Here is a 24,886-nt window from a genome sequence, read left to right on the forward strand (position 1 = left end):
ATAAGCAAACTTAAGCCCAGAGTGATTGTGATTTGCTCGGATGTTTTACACCTAGTAAATAATTGTCACACAGTTTTAATTCAAGGGCTTTTCGTTTCTTTCCTTTCCTTTTCTAACATTTTGTCTTTCACCCTTTTTGTCTAGAAACTTCGTTTATAAAGTCCCTAAGGCATGAGTTAAGCTCTGATGATTAAATAACCCACACTCTGTATAGAATTACTTTTCAGACTTTTCTCCTTCCAGATACACAATTTACAGCAAACCAATTAGATATAACAAGTGCTGACACTCCACTAAAATACTTTAGGTAATATATGTACCCACAAATACAATTATAAAATTACTAAGCATCATTCATTCAGTGAATAACTTACTGAATCTATTATGCCAGGCATTTTGCTGAGCACTATGGGAAACAGAACTGAACCAGATATTTTATGTCAGACAAGTAAACTCAAAAACACCAAAACAATGTGGGTAAGACATCCTGTGCAAACGCAGTTAATCTTGGGTGAGTGTTCCATGTTTGTGTAATGCAATGTCTGCCAGGATGAAATATTAGATGTGGGGACTAAGAGCAAGGGAAGTTTAGAAGCCCAGGTTTCTTAGGCCAGTGTGTGAATGCTGGTACCTTTTGTGGAACTATGGGATAAGTGAAGTCTGAATTTCAGGGAACAGAGAGTTCCATTTAGGGCATGTATAGTTACAGTATCTGAGACATCTGTGTAGAGATGAACAGTTTGAAGTTGGCTTTACAGGTCGAAGCTCAGGAAAGATTTAAAGGCTGAAGAAAGAAGAGATACAGAAGCAGACTGAGAGGTTAAGTGTTTGGGTATAGTACAAACAATAAAAATCTCAGTGGCTTAACAAAAAAAAAGCATAAGCTTGTTCATTCTGTGTGTCCAATGTGGACTGGCAGAACCCTGCTTCAAACCAGCATTCAAAGAACCAGGCTGACCGAGCCAGTCATCTTGTAACTGCACTGACTGCAACAGGAAGCCTTGTCACTGTAGCAAGGGAAAAGATCAGGGAGGGTTTGGGGCCAGATCTTGCATACTTTGGCTCAGAAGTGACACATCACTTTTACCTAAACCCTACTGGCAGAAGTGGTCGTGTGGCCCCAACCAATTACAAAGAGGCTGAAAAGTACAATCTTGTGTATGCCCAGAAGGGGAAGAAAACCAGGTCTTAGTTAAGAGTAGAATGCCAGAGTATAATTAAAATTGTGATATTTTCTGCCATTTTATATGCAGCATGCAGTTTTCTGTGCTATCCAGCTGTCACACAAGCCACATGTTCCAGTAATATTAAGATTCATGCAGTTCTGTGAACATGCCAAGTAACTTCATACTTTCATTCAACCTGCACCTTCAATATGCACTTTGATACCCTTGCATCTCGTTTCCTCTGCCTGGCACGTCCTTTTCTCTTATCCATATGACATACTCAAGCTGTGGAAGAACTGTGCCCCATAAGAAACCTTTCCTAACCCTCTCTCAGGCAGGCCTGGGCATTCCTCTTGCTCTGTGTTACCACTATAAATACCAAAATTGCCAGTTTATATTCACTGATCTGCTTTTACTCATCTGTAGCTGTTAAGGAATTAAGGACCTGAACCATTAGTCCATTCACATATTTAATATTTTCCATTACACAGCACAGAGTATATGAACTCAAAAGATAGACTGCCCAGGTTTGGATCTTGGAGAGCACTTGCAACATTTGTAAATCCTCATTAATTTATACAACCTTCTGTTCCATTGTTTCCTCATCTGTAGCAGAGTTATGAAGATTAAATTAGACAATGTGTGATAAATGACACACAGTGCCTAGCACATAGCTCAACAAAATCACCTACAGTTATTAATGTCACTGTGTCAGGCACCAAAAGAGAAAGTTCCCTTATGTCTCTAAAGTTAATTTCAAGTTGCTATGTATAGGAAAAGAGTGGTCCCATTTCTGTAAGTAAACTCCATACATAGGATACGTTTCTAACAATCCACCATTTACTTTTATAAAAATTCAGTCACATTAAAAAGGAGAAATTTTGTTTGAAGACTAAAGTCCCATTACAGATTTTTCACTTATGAACAAAGAAAGCAGTTTCAAAGAAAAATGGCACAGTTTGAAAGATACTGTTTACCCAAGATGAGTTAAAATATTCTGTAACTATAAAAGATTAGATAAAATAATAATGAATATGGAAATAGTAAACGTGATACTAACTTTTATCTTCACTTCTAAGTGAATGAGAAAATGCTCCAGAAAGGGGGAACGCACTATAAACCACAGCAATAAATGACAGTACACTGATGGAGATTGAAATTCCTTCACTTTGACCCAGTCAACAAAGGAGCTTTCAACATATATGAGTTCTTCATGTTCTTTTACAGTAAAGGAATAAATACAGTCATAAAAGCAGAAAAAAAAAGGGGGGAAGGGAGACATTCAAATATTTGGTAAAATATGGAGGTAATAATTCAGATATAAATGCAGGCTTAGTTTGCTTTAATACAGTGGTTGGTTTTTTGCTTATATAAGCAATATATAAAGGAAAGTAGCTTTTTAAAATCTAGTAAAAAGTGGTAGAAATTTTTGGCAATTTTTGTTCTTACCTATTAGGCAATGTTTCCATATTAGAAAAAATAAATTCCTCTTATAGCTCTAAATATTTCATTTCTTGTTATAGACTTCAATGTTGCATTTCATTTTAACTGACTGCAATCCACAAGTACTAGTACAAAATGGGATTTATGTGTATCTTAGCAGGATATGTGATATAATAATCACTGTTAATGACTTCCACTTTTAAAAAAGCCTGTTAAAGAAATTCATTTCTATCAAACTTAAGAGGACTCCTTCATAGCCCAAAGAAATGCAACTTAACTCAAAATTTTAACAAGCAATTAAAATAATATGTATATTATAAATTAAAATGTATTTTTAACAAGTTTCAAATATACTTATTTGGCTCTGGTACATAAGAAAATACAACTAATAAAAAGCAGATTGTAGAATATACATGTTCTATGTAGGAAAATAAGTAAAATGTTTTATAGTGCAGACCAAAAGATCTTTTCTAGGCCAGGTTTTATCCCTGCAACTCTGTTACAATACCATCTCATTAACATGCCTGGAACACGTACTACATGCATGGAAGAAATCTAATTATCTTGATTTAAAGCTCATACTGCCTTTTTAGGGCTTGTATATCTTCTAAAGTAAAATGGTTGTTTGGTGTGTCTGAAAGGTCCTTAAACAGCTGTTCAATTAGCTCCTCTTGGCCCTTGCTAATTAGCGTCAACATCATCTAAAAGAAGCAAAAAAAGAAAAAAAAAAAAACTATGTTAGCATAAGTAACATTTTTAAGTTACAAAAACCCTAATAAGACCAATCTCTATTAATAAAATACTTAGCCACTTACCTTAAACCTTTCTGCTTTACTCAGATATAAAAGATGCTGATATACCAGTGAGGGATCTTTTTCAATAAGATTATTTTTCAGAGACTGAATGAGGAGGAGGAATGTATCCCCTTCAAGTTTGTTACTTAACAACATCGGCAAATCTTTTGGTGCAGTGATGGCTAAAAGATGTGCACAGGCTTCTTTATCCTTCCTGGTACTGAGAGCATTTATAATCTGACCAAATTCATAGGCATTATTAGGCTTGGCTATCGGAAGTTTCTCAGGGTCTTCTGGTGACCCACTGCTTTTATCTCCCTTCTCAGAAGCAAGGCATCCCGTGGAGACCTCCCCTGTGGGTCTTCTAGGCTCCTCCTCATTGCCTTCATTCACCTTCATGAGGTAAAAAAAAAAACGCATTGTGACACTGAACCACAATCACCACACATACCCTAAGTACGTCTGTCAGAATGAGAATTGAAAACTACAAGTAGACTGTATTGTAGTCCAGTTCCAAGTGAAAAATTTGTAATAATTTTTTTTAGGAAGAGAAGTTTTAGGGTATAAGATCCAATTCATAAAAGTTTTAAAAAATTATTTGACATTGTAACTATGACAACAAAATTTAATTTTTAGACCTTCCCATAAATACAATTGTTGTATAAATGCCTATATCAGTTTTATCTCCTTTTCACAATAAATTTTAACAGAGAAATTAGCTTACATTGCTCGATTATCCTAAAACAGTTTTTTCTTCCTTCCTTAAAGAGAGAGAAAAAAAAAACCTTCCTAGTTTCTCTTACGTATTAGCCTCTTACTCTTAGTGGAAATGTGAGACTATAAATGGGGTATTAGCATTCATGAATGTACAGGGATTCACAGCCTAACATTCTTCCCTAATATTAGAGAAAAACATTTTAGTTATCTGAATCACAAAGGCAGTTTGATCCTGAGGTGGTTCCAGATCTCTGATGAGGCAGTCATATTTCAGAGTGCTAAAAAGGTCTGAATCAAATCTGAAAAACCTCTATGAGGTGAGGTTTTCAGGGCCCCTGTAACAAAATCAGTCCCGTCAGGATTCTCCAGGTCTACCCTGAAGCAAAGTCAGTGGCCGTTGGTTCCCAATGTACTCTGGAGTAGGAGCAGTACAGATGGAGGCCAAAGAAAGGAAGAACTGCAGTAACGCAGAGATTCCCAGTACCATCCATGGACCCACGTTGGGAAATACAGTGGCTATCATTGCAAAGGAGATGTTTTGTTGCTGGTTAAAATTTTGTCACTGATCATCAGAATAAAAATAAAAAATCAAAAATGTTTTAGAACTCATAGGAACATGACCTTAGAATCCAGTCTAAGGTCCCCAAAAGAGTACTTTAAAAGATAATCAAATACAAATACCTCTTGAATCTCAATTTTCCTTCTCTCCTTTTCTTTGTTGAATGATGCTGTCTTATCCTTAAGATTAAGGAGTCTAGTTACCTCTTCCAGTTCCATCTTTGCCTCAATAATACTTGAGTCTAGTAGGAGAACTTTATTGAGATCAATTAAGCTTTTCTGATAATTCTGTAAGTAGGAAGACAAGAGAAAATAACTTTCATAAATAGAAGGAGCCTAGAGTAACCTGAGTGGGAGTGGGGTTGATGAAGTGAGTTGTGCAGTATCTGTGCAGGGTCCACATTAATACCACTCTTATAAAGTGAGCCTAAGGGGTGAGTATGCAGCTGAAATATTATAACCCATAATACAGTGAACATCTACTATAAGAGAAAAAGCACAGGATCTGGAGTTAGAAAACGCAAGTTAAATTCTGTATCACCACAACCTTCCCAGTCCCTGACACATTAAGCACATGTTGCTTGCTGAATGAATGAATGACAGAATGAACTCATTCTTGTATTAGCACCTACTAGCAATGAAACTTAAACAAGATCCTACTTAACCTTTCTGGGCTTCAGTCTTCTCATCTTTAACATAAGGGGAACAAAAGCTCTATTCAAATTTTTACAAGGCTGTACCAAGAAATAAATGAATAAATAATAAGTGGCTTAAACCTATAAAGGACTACACATATGGTAGTTATTGTAATACTTTTGTTCCATAAAATCCTTCCAGGTTGTTTATTCTTTGAAATTGGCTAGAGTCAACATTTAATCTTCCATGAGTCACACAATACATTGAAGAAGTTGAGGGGAAAGAAAGGGATTTAACAAGACATGACCACTGAATCTAGTAGCAGAGACAGATGCCCCAAAGTCAGTCTGCTGTGACAAGCTGTGTTCTAAACTACAGACTAGACCCATGTTTTGAATAAACCAAACTGTGAAGAGGCAAAGAACTGCAAGGATGTGTAACCTCTTTAAGTATTCATGACACATCAGTAACAGCATGCACAAGAGGCTGAGCACAGATAAGCTGAGCTAGTGATTATGTGACATTCCTGGGGGCCTAGCTGTAATCCCACATGCCTTTCCCCTCCCCCACAGCAACACACAGAGCAAGAGAGATATATTTAAAGGGATAACCTTAAATCTGCTCTAATTTATAAAAGTAAATTATTTACAAAGTATAACAAATCTCCAGATACCACTGTCCTACACCAGCACTGCAACCTACTAGGGGGGAAAATGACACTGTATTTATATCCCAAGTGTTCTAGGCAGGGAGCCATACCTGAAAGGCAAGGGAGTGGAGCAGGAGGGCAAGCTGAGGAAGTAATAAAAGCTAATTCTTACCATTTTAAGCATTTTACAAGTATTACTTTACTCTCCCAACAGCCCTATAAATATTACCTTTTATTGTTCCCATTTTAAAAATGAAGAATGGGATGGTCACGACAGCAATGACCAGAAAGTGGATGATTACACAGTGTGGAGCTCAAGGGAAAGGACTGGAAATAGAGACCTGTGAGCCACAGCCTTGGAAATGGAAGCTCAACACCCTAGGAGTCAGTGGGATCATTTTCATGAATCCAGAAGTCTCTGCCTAAAGAACAGCCTGACTGGAAGAGACATAAGAAAACAAAAAATGCACACTGACAAGTGTTAGCACTGCAGACAAGCATGAAGAGAGGGTAGAATGGCAGCAAGGGCGTAGACAGAATTGGGCAAGGAGGCAGCTAAGAGGGGGCCAGGCTCATTCACTCACAGATGGTCTCTGAACATGACCATGTGCCAGGAGCTACGAGGACCACGGACAAGACGAGGAAGGACAGACTTAGGCCTTGCATTTATGGAAGCTTACGTCCTATGAGGGGAAGCAATTAAAAACATGTAAACAAATGAATAAATAATTACAGACTGTCATTGGTGCCATGAAGAAAACTAAAGGTGGAGATGGATACTAACAAGAGAGCCTCCTTTTTCTACAGTTACAGGTGTCAGAGAAGTCAAGACCTGAAGAGAACCCAGCCATGCAGTGTAGAGGGAAGAGCAGAGCTCATACAAACAGAAAGTGTGTCCCAGCACATTGGGAGGCCGAGGTGGGTGGATCACCTGAGGCCAAGAGTTCGAGACCAGCCTGACCAACAAAGCTAAACCCCGTCTCTACTAAACATACAAAAATTAGCCAGGCGTGGTGGTGTATGTCTGTAGTCCCAGCTACTCGGGAGGCTGAGACAGGAGAATCACTTGAACTCGGGAGGTAGAGGTTGCAGTGAGCCAAGATCATGCCACTGCATTCCAGCCTGAGTGACAGAGCAAGACTCTGTCTCAAAAATAAACAACAAACAATAACAACAAAAAACCAGAAAATGTGGCTTTGACAAGAAAGGCAATAAAAGTTGCTAACAACCTCATTAGGCCTTTAAAAAGGGATATATTATGATCACATGTTTGTGATAATATTTACCATTAATAGTTTTGCTGAAACCATAAAAGCAATAGTTATTTTATGATATTCTTTTTGATATTTGTATTGATACATAACAATTGTATGTATCATCCTCTATAGCATCCTCTTTTGGGTGGATCTTGCAGCATCCTCTATTGGGTGTAAATTCCCTAAGTAGGCATCATGTCTTTATTCACCTTTATACTCCTAACACGTAGCACATAATTGGCACTCAATAAGAGAAATAAATTGTAAATAAAAGCAAAATGTTCAGTGATCTTTTCTTACAAAGAATAGCTATACGTTAAAGAAAGCTCGTATTTTTCAAAGCTAGCACCATTAAAAATAACTATTAAAGTCAGAAAACAAACAGAAGATCTGAGAAAAGCATAGTGTTGAGCTGGGAGCTAAAGGCAGGGCACCTACCACCGTGAGCCCCTGTGCCACTTCCTCATTGCAGTCACACTGGGCAGACAGGCCTGGGCGTGAGTTCTGACACATTCTATAAGCAGTTGTGGCCTTTGAGGATCCTGAAATTAGGCCAAGCATGGTGACTCACATCTGTAATCCTAGCATTTTGAGAGGCCAAAGTGGGAGGATTGCTTGAGGCCAGGAGTTTAACACCAACCCTGGCCAACATAGTAAGACCCTGTCTCTCTCAAACATTTTTTAAAATTCTGAAATTTACCTGGCACATACCTCAAATTACTGGACAACAAATCAAGCTGTAAGCTACCAGCCTCATAATCTGGTGGGATAGGATTACTCAAATTTGGGATTATTTTTGTGCATCATAATACAATTTCTAGAATTCATTCCAAGGAAATAGAAAAGTCCAATGAAGTATTAATGATAATATCCACACAAATTAAAGTCCAGTCTTTCATTAGGGTGCAGCTTCTGACCTTTAGCTCACCAGGTTCAGAAAGTCAGGCAGCCACTAAGAGGTAAACATGCTCCAAGAGTTTGGCCATCTGTAAACTCATAAGTCATATAAATCCTCATTTACCAAATCTGCTAAGCTCAAAGAGGTGAGTACATTTCAAGGAGTCTCTTAATTTGTGGTGCCATACACCATCTAGGAAATTTTTTTACAAGTGAGTGTGTTGCTAACCAAAAAAAAGAGGGCCAGCGGGGAGGCATGTGTTAGGGTCACATGGACACTGTGTGGCTCTGTCAGCATGGGGCGGGGGTCACAGGGCAGCACAGGGGTCCTGGCAGGACATGCAGGCATGACTGCACTACAGCCAGATTGGATCTATGATCTGGAAAAGCTGGCCATTCAGTGCACCTGGGTGGTCCTCATTTGCTATCCTATGCAACATGACTGCTCTTCTCCCCGCAGAACCTAGATAGTTCCCTTTTCAGTGATGGGCACGGAATTAAAACAACTCTCTCAGACTAAATCAGTCAAAATAATCCTCTCCCCACTCCCAAGCTGCCCTGTTCCTGAATGCTCCCCACTATCACACCACTGCCCTCAGCCACCCAGCCAGAACCTGGGAGGCATCCCCTTCATCACTTCCCCTAGACATTTGACTGCTATGTCCTGTCAACTTTACCATCAACCCATGAATTGGCCCCTTCCCTTCTGTTATGGGCTGAACTATGTCCCCACAGAAATTCCTGTGTTAAAGTTCTAACCTCCAGTACCTCAAAATGTAACCATATTTGGAGACAGGGCCTTTAAAGAGGTAATCGAGTTAAAATCAGTAGGCCCCACCTGGTCCAAGATGACTGTGTCTTTATAAAAAGAGAAGATTTGGGCACACACACACACAGAGGGAAGGCCACATGGAGACCCAGGGAGAGGACAGCATCTGTAAGCCAGAGACATAGGCCTCTGAAGAGAGCACCCCTATTAACACCGTACGCTGAGACTTCCCACTTTCAGAATAGATTTCTGTGGTTCAGGCCACCCGGTCTGTAGTGCTTTGTTATAGCAGCCACAGCAGCTAACATACTTCTCCCTTTCCTTGGACATTACTTTCCTTCAGGTACCTGCTTCTCACCTTGGTGATCTCTCACTTGCCTTCCTCCTCATCCTGGGCCCCTCTGATCAATCTTCCATGAGGTCCCCAAATCTGATCCATTACACCACCATTTACCCTGCTCTGGAGGCTCTGCCACCTTCAGAATTAAGTCCAGCCTTCTGAGCATGGCCTACCAAGCCCCTCAGGATCTGACCATCTCCCTCTATCCCCACTCCTAGTCGCATCTGGCCTCCAGCTGTACAGTTTGTAAACAAGTCCATCCATTAAAAATGTGCACAAGAATGTCACAGCAGCTTTATTCCTAACAGCCCCAAACTGGAAACAACCTAAGTGTTATCAACTGGTGAATATATACATAAATTGTGATATATTCATACAACACAGTCATAATAAGGAACAGTTCCTGGTACCCACACAGTATAAACAAATATCAGGTTATGCTGAAAGAAGCCAAACAGTAGAGTCCATTCTATATGATTTATGGTAATGTCCAAAAGAATCAAAACTATAGTGGTAGAAATCAGATGAATGGCTGCCTGAGGGTAGGGGCGGAGGGAGGGAGATTTGTTGTACAGGGGCACAGAGAACTTTCTAGAAAGATGAAAATGTTATTTTTAATTTTTAGCACACAGCACCTTCGGAAGAAAATGTTCTTTATCTTGATTGGGATATTGGCTACAAGAGGATATGCACATACCAAAAGTCAATGACCTGCATACTTATAATGTATGAACTTCATCATATTACACCTTAATAAAATTGAGTTTTAAGAAAATTATTTCAGGAAATACTATTTTCCAGTATGTTCTGGTTTTTCTTTGTGATGTTATTTTCTATAAATATGAACACTCATTCATCAGGATTTCCATGCAGAAGAATCTGCATGAAGAAAAGTGTAATTACACAACGTCCACTTTCTTCTAAACTAATGGTATGGTTTTCTTAGAGAAGAATGGCATTCTACAGACTTACACTGACCATCAGCTGGTTTAAGGCCCAGATCACTATAAGCTTTCAAGTCACTGACGTGTCTCTCTCAACTTCCGCTGGGTCACCCATCTTCCATTCTGATGCCTTCCCCACCCAACCTCCAACACCAATCCTTGCTGGAGGAACCAGCAGCATTACCATTAGCTTTTGGTAATTCAGTACCAAACCTTCCTGTATCTTAAAATGAACCTACTAACAATATTCCTCAGAAAACTAGAGAATAAATCATCATTTTGGAGCTGGAAGGAATCTTAGAAGCAATCTAGTTTCGCATTATGGTTAGGGGTGAAATCTGAGGCCTCTATCAAGGTTTTATAACTGGTTAGTACAGTTCTAGGATTAAATCCAAGAATAATCTCAATCCCATCCCAAGATCTGGAGATTTATCCTTTGAAAACCACTTGATTTGTTCAGAACTGAAGTTTATGCATTAAAATGAAGATTTCCTCACCTTGAGTCCTTTATGAGCCAGAGCTCGTCTATAGCAGGCTTTCACGTTCCCATCATCTAGCTGAAGTGCCTGATCACAGTCCTGCTTTGCTTCTTCAAACTGGCACAGCTTCAAGTAACAGAGAGCTCTGGCATAATGCAACGGAACTCAGTATTATGAAAGGTAAAAATTGGATATCTGTAAGTTTAGATAGCTAAGAAAAATCAGAAAATAGCTGAATATGTCTGTTTCTATACCACTGCGGTTTCCATTGAAACTTAACATTTGATTTAATTATATGGCACTGGGGATACAACTGCAAACAAAATACAGTCACAGCCCTCAAGGAGGATGCAATCAAGTGGAAGACAGACCATTAAAACAAGTGAACACAGTAAAATCTGTGCAAAGTACTCTGGGAGCACACGGATGAGAACTACATCAGATTCAGTGGGGCTAAGACAAGGCGCAGAGCAGGCAGGCAAGGAATAAGTGACATTTAAGTCAAAATCTAGAGTATGAAGTTAAGAATTATCCAATGTAAACGCACTAGGTTGAAAGAGTTCAGACAGAGGTAGCGGGGAGTGGAGGCCAAGGACACAGTGAGTACACAGACCTACGGTGGGAGAGAATATGGTGTTCTTGAAGAATTAAGAAGAGTTCCATATGGCTGGAATGTAGGGATGAGGCTGGAAGAGCAGGCAGGCCAGATCATGAAGGGCACTGGAAGTCACGGCAAGGAGGCTGAGCTTTATAAACTGAGCTTAATGGAAGTCCGATGAAAGGTTTTTAATAGGGGCTGACACGTTTGCCATGTTTGAGACAGTCCCTCTGGCTATAGCTTGGAGAATGAGATGATGGAACAAAGCTATGCAAGGACACCAAGACGGTGCTGTGGACATTTAGGAGAGGAAAGTGGCCCAGAGCAAGGGAATGACAGGAGGGTGGTGGCAAGGTGACAGGGTCACGCTGAAGATGGATTTGGGATTTAGAAGGTAGGAGCATCTGAGCTTGCTGACTGGAAGAGGGAGGTCGGGGATGATATCCAGCCCTGAGTGCAGAAGAGACGGGGAGCACTTCGGTCTGGAACTCAGAAGACAGAGATTTGGGAGACATCATTGTAAGGCAGTAAGTGGACCTGGGGAGAGGATGCAATGGCCTCTAGAGTATGTAGAAAGGAAAAAGGATCTAGACCCTCAGAACTATGAGAATTCTAGGGAAAGAAAAGCCTACAGAAGGAGAGGAAGAGGAAGAGAACCTGGCAATGAGCTGCCTGCCGCCGCCTCTGCAGCCAAGAGGAGGAGGAGTCTTCACAGAAAACTGAGTGGCCAATAATGCCCAATCCTACAGAAGCTGAACAGGAGAAGGGCAGAAAAACATCTGTTGGATTTAGTGACATCTTTTGGATTTAGTGACATCTTTTGTCCAATATTCTATCACCATATTCTATATAGGTATCTTTTACCACGTGGTAAAGATGGTACCTGAGCAACAATCTGCCCATTCCTGCTGCACACTATCAATGATGCTGGTGCCTTCCCACAGCACTTCAGAAGGAAAAGGGCATTCTCCGTAAGACACTATTTTGAGAGGTCATTGATTCCTGCTCCTCCCACACTGGACAATGCCCAGGCCCAGCTAGCTGCAATGAGGCCGGCAAGCCAGGAAATGCTGAATCAGAGTTGCACAAGCCAAAACAGCCATGGTCGCTTTTGGGAACCTGGTGGCACATACTATGTCAGACCTCCCATCCCGCCCACACCTCAGGCTTCCAGTCTCTGTAGAACTCCCGCAGTCTCATTTCTTTCAGAAACCCTTGGTTAGGACAGCTTGCTATAGAAATTCCTAGAACCATCACAAAAACTTTGGCAATTATTTGTGTTAATAAGTTACTTAAAATATTTTTAATCAAAACTATTAACATAAGAAATACATAAAGTTACAAAGAACTTGCCTGTTTGTATATATGGCACATTCCTTATTGTTAATCTTTAAGCATTCGCTGTATTTCCTGAGGGCGTCTTTATAGTTTTTGTCATTTACACATTGATTTCCTTCTTCCTTAAGGGCTTTAAATGTTTTTTCATCTATAGAACAAAAAAACAAAAAAGAGGAAGTATTTGTACAAGGACCTCTATGAAACCTTAAGTAGAGCTGTAAGTAAATCCTCTATTGCAAATTAACTTGACCACACAGCATGCAGAGCAAAAGTCTAAATGGAACAAAACTTTGTAGACAAATTAAAATGACAAATAGGCTATAAGTAAAAGTAATTATATAATTATGATACTATTATTTTCTAATTAGAAAATAAGATACAAATGCCATGTGCGGTGGCTCACACCTGTAATCTCAGCACTTTGGGAGGCCGAGGCGGGCAGATCACCTGAGGTCAGGAGTTCAAGACCACCCTGACCAACATGGAGAAACCCCATCTTCACTAAAAATACAAAATTAGCCAGCGTAGTGGCGCATGCCTGTAATCCCAGCTACTCAGGAGGCTGAGGCAGGAGAAGCGCTTGAACCTGGGAGGCGGAGGTTATGGTGAGCCAAGATCATGCCATTGCACTCTAGCCTGGGCAACAAGAGCGAAACCCCATCTCAAAAAAAAAAAAGAAAAAAGAAAAAAAAATAAGATACAAGTAATAATTTTGTCATGTTATCCATCTTGACATGCCATCTTTTCTCTACTAGGATTCTAAAGACAGTAACAGAGGCCAGAACCACCTTAGAGATGGAGAAAATTGAGCAAACAATCCTAACAGGGCTCAGGTGACTATATGACAAGAGGCAGAGTCTCCAGTAAGGCTGCACATGTGAACTAGCAACCCTCAGTGTTTTCTGTCATCTCCATCTATGCTGCCTCACACAGCACTTTTACAGTGGTACAGGAGCACTTCAGACCTCTGGTTAAGCTTGGATATGACAGAACCTGTCCATGAAATGGGATACAAATATCCACAGTGTTCTGCTTGGCAACTATTTTGTGAATAGTGAACACTCCTCTTAAAGCCTGAAGTGAACATCTATCCGGCACCCCAAACTTCCTTGGGAAATCATATCTCTTTCATTCTCTGCTCCTTTGGTTTAAGTGAAGCAAACCTCACTCTAGCCCTAACCTTTGGGATAATCATTTTATTAATCAGCACATCAGTCCTATGGCCATAGTAATCCAATTGTTCAGGGATGGGTCTATAAGAGCTGATAAAATGTTTTGAAAGATTCTTGTAAAATAATTCTTGTTCTTTCCTGTGGAATTTAAGGCTCAAAAGAGGAGCTATTTTGCCATCTTGTGATAAAAAGGGATGGTGTAAGAATGGGGCCATCAGAGCAAGTAAGAGGCCAAGATGGAGAACTAGAATCTCTGAGTCCTTAATCCAGCCATCCCTGCAACCACTCCATCTGTGGACTTGTCCATAGTAAGTGCCCATAAACAGTTTTTTGCTTACTTGAGGCATTATAAGTTGGGCTTTCTGTTATCTGCAATCAGAGTCTGAACTGCTCATTACCAGAATTACAGACTATCCCTATTATCTTGCCGTGAACATTGCTGACACCCTGCTCAGAATCTGTCTCTGGGACCTCAATATTCATTCAGCTATCACCCCTCTCCTATTCAGAGCACATGTTCAGGGAAGGCTGACCTCACGGGTCAAAACCCCAGGTCTAAGCCAGTCAGTGGATGGGGCGTTTCCTCATCAAAGAGATTGGCTCAGGGATGGGCACATGGCCCAATTCAGATGAATAGAATAACAGATTAAAAAGCCTGGGCTTTGAGGAAATGTACTTTCTCATTCTTTTGGTGTTTTTTTTTTTTTTGAGACGGAGTCCCACTCTGTCGCCCAGGCTGGAGTGCGGTGGCGCAATCTTGGCTCACTGCAAGCTCCGCCTCCCGGGTTCACGCCATTCTCCTGCCTCAGCCTCCCGAGTAGCTGGGACTACAGGCGCCCGCCACCGCGCCCGGCTAGTTTTTGTGTTTTTAGTAGAGGCAGGGTTTCACCGTGTTAGCCAGGATGGTCTCGATCTCCTGACCTTGGTGATCCTCCTGCCTTGGCCTCCCTAAGTGCTGGCATTACAGTCGTGAGCCACCAAGCCCGGGCTACTTCCTCATTCTTAATGCCATCAAAAGCAATGGTTTCCCCCTCTCTTTGGACATCGATATGCGCAGATGTAAAGCCTAAAACTGCTACAGTTCTATTGTTTCCTGCTACAGCCTAAGCCTTGATGAGCTGAGCCTGATTTACAGCCTGTCTGGGCCCTTTCAGTGACATGAGCCAAGACCGTCCCTTACACTTTAAGTCAACAGATTTTCTGTTACTTACAACCAAGTTTTCAAACATACACAAAATATTAAAATTTTAAGTTTTAAACCTAGGTAATAAGTTTATCCTATGGAATAATCTGATATATAATAAAAATCCATAAATTAAACTTTTGGATTTTGCAATCTTAAAATCTTCTGATAGATAAATTTATTTTTTTTATTATTTTTTTTTTGAGATGGGGTCTGGCTCTGTCACCCAGGCTAGAGTGCAGTGGTGCAATCTCAGCTCACCGCAACCTCTGCCTCCTGGACCCAAGCCATCTTCTCACCTCAGCCTCCTAAGTAGCTGGCTGGGACTACAGGCATGTGCCACCATGTCCAGCTAATTTTTGTATTTTTAGTAGAGACAGGGTTTTGCCATGTTGCCTAGGTTAGTCTCAAACTCCTGAGCTCCGGCAATCTGCCTGCCTCAGCCTCCCAAAGTGCTGGGATTACAGGCATGAGCCACCGCACCCAGCCAATTTTTTTTGGTAGAAATGGGGGTCTTGCTTTGTTTCACAGGCTGGTCTTGAACTCTTTGCCTCAAGCGATCCTCCTGCCATGGCCTCCCAAACTACTGGGATTACTGCCAAGAGCCACCATGCCCAGTCCCCTAAATTTGTAATGTAAACTCAGAATGTAAACAATAATCTTATTTGTCCCTCTGCACAAATTGTATAAAATGCTAGTTTATTTTTCATCTTTTATTTCAAATCACAGAATATTTCTGCCCATGTTTCATGTTTCAAAAGATCTCACACAGTCTAGGCTACTCATACCTGTTACCCCAGCACTTTCAGAGGTTGAGGCAGAAGGATTACTTGAGCCCAGGAATTCGAGACCAGCCTGGGCAACATAATGAGATCCTGTCTCTATAAAAAATACAAAATTAGCCAGACATGGTGGCACACACCTGTAGTCCCAGCGACTCAGAAGACTGAGGTGGGAAGACTGCCTGAACCCAGGAGGTTGAAGCTGCAGTGAGCCAAAATTGCACCACTGCACCCCAGCCTGGGCAACACAGCAAGATCCTGTCTCAAAAAAAAAAAAAATTCTGACATAATAGGGTCAAATAGTATTCCCAATCCTGGTATATAAACCCTGAAATAGAATATTAGGGAAGATTTTGCTGAAAATTTTTCCTCAAGCTTTTATCCTCCAGTGTCTTTAAACCTTTAGTATCCATTCTCACTATCAATCAGTAAACAAATCTGGACAGAAAAATTCAAACACAGTTGATTATACCTGTGCTATGGTGTGCTAACTCACAGCTGTAGATGCATTTTGTTAGTAAGAAGTAGCTCTTATTTACTGAGCAAATGCTTTGTGTCAGGCCCTATTAATAACGGGCTCTAGAAAACTACAGATCTCCATGATTTTCCTGGGACTGCTAGATCATCTACTTGGCAGATGTCCCCTGTCTGCTCTTTCTTGGCAGTAAAGAAAATGAGGGTTCAACACTATCTATCTGGACATCATGGCTCAGGAACCTCAGGGCATCTATAAAATGAAGCACAACTTGGGGACACATATGGAGTTCCTAAGCTTTGTGGGAGAAATGGGGCCTCAGCTGGCTTTAAAGCAGAAGGCAAGGGTGAAGTCACATTTATTAAATGCTTACTTACTATGCTCAAAGTAATAATGTAGGCACTAAGGAATACAAATTTTTTAACAACTACGATAAAGGCAGAAGGAAGTACCTGCATTACACAGTCATTCATCACTCAACAATGGATACGTTCTGCGAAATTTGTTGTTAGGCAATTTTGCTGTTGTGCAAACATCATAGAGTGTGGCTACACAAACCTAGATGGTATATCCTACTACACATCCAGGCTGTATGGTGCAAGCTAATGCTCCTAGGCTACAAACCTGTAACAGCATGTTACTGTACTGAATACCACGGGCAACTGTAACACAATGGTATTTGTGTGTCTAAACACAGAAAAGGTATGGTAAGGGTATAGTACAGTAAAAACACAGTAAAGTTACAGTATTATAATCTTATGGGATCACTGTCATAGATGTGCTCCACTGTTGACTGGAATACCATTATGAGCACATGACTGTATTTATGTTGTGGGGCTTTATTTTATTATTTTAACCATATCAGTCTTACTCTTTAGCCTCATCACATACAGGGTCTACTGTAGAGCTACATGTTATTTAACTTCTTTTTTTTTTTTTTTTTGAGACAGCGTTTCATTCTGTCACCCAGGCTGGAGTGCAGTGACACCATCACAGCTCACTGCAGCCTCAACCTTCCTGGGCTCAGGGGATCCTCCCACCTCAGCCTCCCAAGTAGTTGGGACTATACGCATGCACCACCACAGTTGGCTAATTCTTATATTTTTTGTAAAGATAGGGTTTCGCCATGTTGTCCTGGCTCGTCTTGAACTCCTGGGCTCAAGTGATCCACCTGCCTCCCAAAGTGCTGGGATTACAGGAATGACCAACTGCACCTGGCCTTCTTTTTCTTATTAGTTATGTTAACAATGTTTAAGAGGTTTACACCTCTTAACAATGTTTACTACAGGTTTACACAGTCAGAATATAGACATTTTATATAGACATCTCCATTTATTTCTGAGAACCTCCTTGTGAGACATTTATTAATACATTTCCCTGCCTCAAACCATGCATGGTGGCTCATGCCTATAATCCCAGCACTTTGGGAGGCTGAGCCAGGAGAATCACTTTAGCCCTGGAGTTTGAGACCAGCCTGGGCAACATAGGGAGACTCCGTCTCTACAAAAAATTTAAAAATTAGCCGGGCATGGTGGTATGCACCTGTGGTTCCAGCTACTCAGTAGGCTGAGGCAGGAGTATTGCTTGAGCTTGGGAGGTCGAGACTGCAGTGAACCATGATTGCGCCACTGGACCCCACCCTGGGTGACAGAGCAGGACCCTGTCTCAAAACACAACAAAACAAAAAACCCTTTTACATGTATACGAGTAGGACACAGGAGGTATATAGCAACTTCTTAAGACTATGTAGTTTTAAAGAGGGAGAACATAATTCCAGCACTTTGGGAGGCCAAGGCAGGCAGATCATTTGAGGTCAGGAGTTTGAGACCAGCCAAAGAGGGAGAACGGGGACTTCACTTAAACCTCGGTCTGATTCTAGAATTAATGCTCTTATCTCTCTGCTTTACTGTGAAAGTACACACACAGCTCAAGGTAACCTTGAGAAGAAATGAGTGTAGGCGTCCCCCACCTGTGATGTCCTGCTGGTGATGACTGCTGGAGTCTCCTGCTTGTTTTGAGATCATCTCTGTTGCCGGATGCCAAGCCTGCAGTGGCACAGAAGCAGGCACAGCAGGAATAGGTGACAGCTTCTCCCGCCAATTTGGTCCATCCAGCTCCATTAAAATTCTTGATAGCCTAAAGAGAAAATGAATTTTCTCTGTTGATCATTTAGTTTGCTTTTTATATTACTGAAGGTCAGATTAAGAGTAAAATTTACAAATGCTATGCAAATGTGTACTTCCTTATAGAAAACATGCAATCCTGAGCATTTTCTGTCCACATAAACTGTTTTCAAAAATATTTTTACAAGTTATCATAAATGATGCAACTTAGACTATTTTTTAATCAAAACAAAAAATTAAGACATTTTTAATTTGTTAAAAAAATTTAATGTATACATAATAAAATTTTATTTTTTGAGAAAGTTATAAATATGTTAATAAAACTAAAATTTAGGAGGCCTAGAAGAAATGTCTCCTGTAATATTTAAAATCATTACTAAATTGATAATGTGTTACTCTTGAGAATGATCAGAAGTATTTTAGAATTTCTATGCCCAAACTGTACATTATGATAACCACATTACCAACTACTGTGGTTGACAACAGGTGTACAACACTGGTTGCCAACACTGGTAAGGGCTCGCTGTCATGTGAATAATGCTTTTTCTCAAAACATTTACATGTGGTTAAGATACTCTTTCTTGCTCTGTATTTTTTTCATTTCTATAATTATCAGTTTATTCTTTTGTTTGTTTGTTTTGTTTTTGAGATGGAGTCTCACTCTGTCGTCCAGGCTGGAGAGCAGTGATACAATCTTGGCTCACTGCAACCTCTGCCTGCCGGGTTCAGGCAATTCTCCTACCTCAGCCCCCCAAGTAGTTGGGATTACAGGCATGCGCTGCCAGGCCCAGTTAATTTTTGTATTTTTAGTAGAGACGGGGTTTTGCCATGTTGGCCAGTCTGGTCTCAAACTCCTGACCTCAGGTGATCTCAGCCTACCAAAGTGCTGAGATTACAGGCATGAGCCACCACACCCAGCCCCATCTATTCTCTTTTCATATGAATAAAGATGAAAAAATAAGATACTAGATTCTACTACAAGAGCTTTTTTATTAGTGGTATTTACTGATGGCCATCATAAAATTTAGATTAATATCCTCAGTGATCACTTATTCATTATTTTAAACATACAGAATGTCATAATTAGATTTAAAAACAAAATTAAAAATTATGTCTTTTGAACACATCTGGTTAAAAAGAACTGCTTCATAAGACTGAACTGGTTTACTGGCAATTAGTTAGAATAAAGTCAAGTTAGTTAAATCTAGTCGCATATACTTTTTGTGTGAAAAACTTTTATATTGACATGTAGACAAATGTAATGCACATACTTTCCCTGTAGTTTCTTAAACTTAAATTTCCATAGTGATCTTTGGTTATAATAATTGAATCTTATGCTTTAAGGTAAAAAAAATTTTTAAATTACTGTATAACCACCCAGAATTGCAGAAGAAAAAGAAGTTTGAGAAAAAAGAATTTTCAAGCAAAACTTGTATTACCAGCAGAGAGGAAGGAAGAAGCAGCTGAAAAGAGATGATGTGTTGCCAGGGAATAAATAAGTATATGCAGGGAAATTTAACATATAAGATTCCTGGAGAGGAAGAGAGGAATATGGTTAATGGAAGACAGAAACAAATAAATACAGATGTTTAAATTAAAAAAAAAAAAAGCTGCTGCTGCTTAATTTTCCATAATGAACTGGAATAGATGGAAAAGCAAGCAGAAATATGGGATTCACAAATAAGAAATAGTGAAAAATTTTAAATAGATATTGTATATAAAAATATACATAGCAAAACCAAAGCCGCCTCATCAACAAAATATCAACAAGAACCATTCAATTTAAAAAAAGAGTCTTAAAAGTCAATTACTTTAAATGAACCTTCTTGAGTACATATAATAAATATAATACAGTCTTCAAAAAGTTAAACATAGTATTACCCAGCAATTCTACTCCTAGGCATATACGAAAAGGAACTGAGAGTAAGTATGCAAACAAAAATTTGTCCATTAATGTTCACAGCAGCACTGTTCACAATAGCCAAAAGGTGGAAATGACCCAAATATTCATCGACCAGTGAATGGATAAACAAGATGTGATATGATATATACATGCATATAATGGAATGTTAGCCATAAAAAGCAATGAAGTACTGATCCATGCTATGCCGTGGATGAACCCTGAAGACATGCTAAGTGAAAGAAGCCCGACACAAATGCCATATATGATTCCATTTAGATGAAACATCAGAACAGATAAACCCATAGAGACAGAACACAGATTGTGGTTGCCAGGGGGAAAGGAAAATGGGGTGTGGCTGCTTACTGGGTACAGGGCTTCCTTTTGGGGTGGTGGAAATGTTTTGTAACTAGAAAGAAGTGATGACTGCCCAAGATGGTGAGTGTACAAAATGCCACTGCATTGTACACCTTAGTTAATTTTATGTACATGAATTCTACCTCAATTTTTTAGAAAAACCATAATGCAAAAAGGTCAGAAATGTCAGTAATCATGGTCTCTCAGACCCATTTCTCCCTTCAACCATTCAGCCTACTATTAATTAGACTTCCTAAAATACCTTTTCATCAGGCCCTCCTGTCTGCCAGATACTTCCGGTGTCTCCCCATTTTCCATTTCACGATAACTTCTAACACTGTGAGAAGATCTTACTTTCTCCAGCTCTACCTTGAAAACTACCAAGCCGAGGATGGGGCAAATTAAAAGCAACAAGCAATGCCCCAAAGCAAAGGAGTGAACCCTGTCTTCTCTGTTTGAAAATGCACTCATTTTTATTGAGGATGTCTACTGGACACAGACATAGGGGCAGTGCAGCAACAAAGATGAAAAAACACAATTTCTGACCTCAGGGAACACCTGCTAGAGCCACAGGAAAAGAATTTTACACAGAGAGACAGCAAACCTAAAAACAATATGGAAGCTGGGTAATAAAAGAGGGCCCAGTGTTATGGGGGCACTGAGAAAGGAACCTAAGGCGCACCTATGGAGTAGGGAGACAGTAGATTAGGGAAAGTAGTTTCCTAGAGGAGGCAAGTCCTTTCCTGATAGATGAGAAGGAATTCAAAGACAAAAAGGAGAAAGGGCCTGCAGGCACATAAAAGGAAGCAGCAGATGGCACCCTGTGGGGTGGCTGTGCAGGGCCAGGTGAGACTGCCTGATCAAGGCCAAGGAGGCTCAAGGTCAAGGAGACTGTGGGTGCCAGAGGTTCAGTCTCATCTCACCCCATCACAGATAATGGATGTATGTCCCTTTCTTCTAGGCAGGCTGGGATCAGACAGGTTCCCTGTGACTACCAAGAGAGCAGTTGTCAGCTCTGCCTATGTATCTTTCCAGCAGGGCTGGGACCACATGGGAAGGTAAGGTCTGATTTTAAAACTTACCTTGAATTACCATTCTCATTTTTGACAATTTTGTTTAAGGTCTCTTCACATTCTCTCAGCATCCTTCAAAGCCCCCTCAAGTGCTCTCTCCACAAGTTCAGCCCATACAGACACAGGTGGCGTGGTCGCTCTGTGATCCCTTCCCCCAGCCTGGGGATAAACTGCTGTACACTGTTTCTACCCAGCTATATTCTAGTGTACTTAAAGATGGAGATCATGTCATTTTTTCCCTTTTTTTCTTTTTTGAGGGGAGCAGGCCGTGGTCCACTAGACCAGCACAGGATACAGTGTAACATATAAATATTTCAGATGTTACACTTTAAGCAAATGGGATCAGAAAATATCATACATAACTAGAAATGTTATCCAACTAGTAATTTTTCAAATTTCACTGGAAAGCAATTGATGAAGTCTGGAAGTTTTTACCTTCCCATTCTCATGCTGGGGGTAAATAGGTCATAATATAAATTAAATCCAAATTATTTGCTATTTCACCATTATAAATTACTACTCATCCTAGATAAGTGTCTATTTACAAGGGCATATGACAGAAATATCCGGCAGGCTCATGAAGATATCTGTTTTCCTCAGGAGAAACAACAGATATGTTTCCACTGTCAGATATGGTGCCAATGAACACCTGCAAATCCTGTGGGAGGAGAGGATTCAACACAGCAGTTTTCACCACATTTTTGGATCTTATTCTACAGCTAGTACTGATTGATTTACTTATTTAATTTTAATTTTTTTTTTTTTTTTTGAGATGGAATCTTGCTCTGTTGTCCAGGTTGGAATGCAGTGGTGTGATCTCAGCTTACTGCAGTCTCCACAGCCTGGGTTCAAGCAATTCTCCTGCCTCCTGAGTAGCTGGGATTACAGGCACCTGCCACTACACCCAGCTAATTTTTGTATTTTTAGTTGAGATGAGGTTTCGCCATGTTGGCCAGGCTGGTCTCAAACTCCTGACCTCAAGTGATCTGCCCGCCTTGGCCTCCCAAAGTGCTAGGATTACAGGCATCAGCCACCGTACCCAGCTACTAGTACTGATTTTATGATATCAATGTAAATACCTTCTTATCACCACATATATTTAAGTAGCACATATGAGTTATATCCTGTGTTACTAAGACCAAAATATATATATATATATATATAGATTGAGCAGTAATAAATAGATCAGAAAACAAATGCAAAGGCATTATAGAACAACTCAGAATGTATTAAGGGAGAGTCAGAAATTAAGTTAAGGAAGAGAACCATTTGATGTAATGGAGTAAAAGAAGGCAATCACTGAGGTGATAAAAGTAACTGAGAACACAGCTATACTTTGACATGTTCTTGAAGGAGGGGAAGGGAAAAACCGTACAAAACAACTAGATTTTAGGTAGCTGCCTCAGATTAATTACCTGTTAACACTGTCATTTGCCAGCTGGAGTCCACAGTCTATCTGCAACACTGTTTTATAATCCACGTAAGCTTTCCCATACTGCTCTAGAGTTTCATAGGCCATTGCCCGCCGCAGAAGAGGTTTCATTGAGAATGGATGAAGTTCCAGAGCCCTAAAGAAGACAAAAATATTATATACCATTTGTTTTGAAAAATGGTCTTTCGTTTATACTTCAGTGAATAGATACTGCGTACTGAACTCTCAAATATGTACACATCCGAGACTTCGTCTTGGGAACCAGGCAACATGCCAGAAAGGCAAATCCAGAGTAAGACAGCAATCACATTTGTGTTCCTTTCTTTCAAACCAGTAGCAAAGCACTCTGCATTTACTCTTTCCCACTGAGGCGGGAGCTCCCTGGCAGCATGCCCTGGCATCCCCAGTCCCCTAACAGAGCAGCATGGCACAAGGCACAGAGCAGGGTTTCAACAGATTCTTGTCGTTGACAGATTAAAAAGAAAATTCTTATTTGCATCTATGTATTTAATAATAAAGTACAGAACCATAAAAGTTGCATCACATTTTGAAAATCGGCACCCTAAAACTCACTAGTTTATTATGATTCACTTGCTGCAAAAGGGCTTCAAAAACAGACCAAAAGGGAATCAAAGAACTAAACATACAATGATTTCTTCTAAGTCATGAATTTTCATCTTGCATGTTTTAGTCTATGAAGTGTTTCCAATATCACTAAAGATGTATCTCATGGTTGTGTTTTTTGGTTTTGTTTAAAGCTACTTCAGCATTTAACGTACTTCATTATATTCTGAAGTAAAACAGTAAAAAAACTGTACATATAATCCTCGATTTACAATATGGTTATGTCCCAATAATCCCATGGTAAACTGAAAATATGTTAAGTCAAAAGGCAGCACAGAGTCTTTGGTTAAAGAATCACCAGTGCTTAAAGACTGAAACCTTGTGTATCCTTTTCACACCATGGTAAAGTTAAAAAACCGTAAGTTGAACCACTGTAAGTTAAGGACCATCTATATTTATGAATGAAAACTATAGTACTCTTGGTTTTAACAAAATCAACAGAAGCTGCAAAGAAGTCCTCCATGCAGAGATCCTATGAAGAGCCTCCTTTCTATATAACTACTAACTAGCATCTGCACCAGACTGTCCACATTGAAGATTCTGGATTTATTCTTTCAGCTCATGCTATAAGCAATTAATATATCAAGTAGTTAACTTTCCAGGAAAGCATGAGCAAGGGCTGCTTTCTTTAACTTAGTTTTTTTCCAATAGTCTTAGAAATCTGCTGTTTATTCCTGTCTACAGTGATTCAGCAATGAGGAAACATTGACAGAGTATCTGCTATGTGCTAATCACTGTAGACTTCCCCATCTAATCTCACAACAAACCTGTCAGGTAAATATTAATATGTTCATTATGTGGGTGAAGAAACAGAAACATGAGGAGTGATGTGCCCACAGGTCAGTTCTTTCTAAGGGAGCTTCGTGAAGGCAAGGGCATCGCCTGTCCTGAGCACTGCTATATTCCTAGTCCCAGATCAACACCTGGGTCATGAGAGGCACTTAGCAAACTTCTCCGTGAGCCCTCAAGAGCCTATACTCTGCCTAACGCAGTACACACAGAAACACTGCAAATGAAGGAACTCTCAGTCATCTGCCACTCAGACCACTCCCCACATCATACAGATGCTCAGCTGCACTTGTGGGAGCCCTTCTGGCGTATCATAGAAATTATTCTAGAAATGCTGTCAAACTTAATCTGCTTCACTTCTCTGAAAAAATAACCAATTTCACTCTGCCTAG

The 24,886-nt window shown here is 40.1% G+C and overlaps 1 protein-coding gene across 1 annotated transcript in view; it reads right to left on the bottom strand.

Moving 5' to 3' along the window:
• Positions 1-2,313: 2,313 nt before the first annotated feature.
• The window catches only part of LOC113224951 (sperm-associated antigen 1), a 78,174-nt gene continuing 55,601 nt past the window's right edge, over positions 2,314-24,886 (bottom strand). The window contains exons 12-18 of the mRNA XM_026454956.1: positions 23,065-23,217; positions 18,166-18,332; positions 12,600-12,732; positions 10,667-10,793; positions 4,802-4,966; positions 3,425-3,796; positions 2,314-3,310 (exon numbers count right to left, since the gene is read on the bottom strand). Of these exons, the coding sequence (XP_026310741.1) occupies positions 3,179-3,310; positions 3,425-3,796; positions 4,802-4,966; positions 10,667-10,793; positions 12,600-12,732; positions 18,166-18,332; positions 23,065-23,217 (1,249 nt within the window). The 3' untranslated portion in view covers positions 2,314-3,178. The remainder of the gene's footprint in view (positions 3,311-3,424; positions 3,797-4,801; positions 4,967-10,666; positions 10,794-12,599; positions 12,733-18,165; positions 18,333-23,064; positions 23,218-24,886) is intronic.

This window comes from Piliocolobus tephrosceles, chromosome 7, assembly GCF_002776525.5.
Source record: "Piliocolobus tephrosceles isolate RC106 chromosome 7, ASM277652v3, whole genome shotgun sequence".
Classification (NCBI taxonomy): domain Eukaryota; kingdom Metazoa; phylum Chordata; class Mammalia; order Primates; family Cercopithecidae; genus Piliocolobus; species Piliocolobus tephrosceles.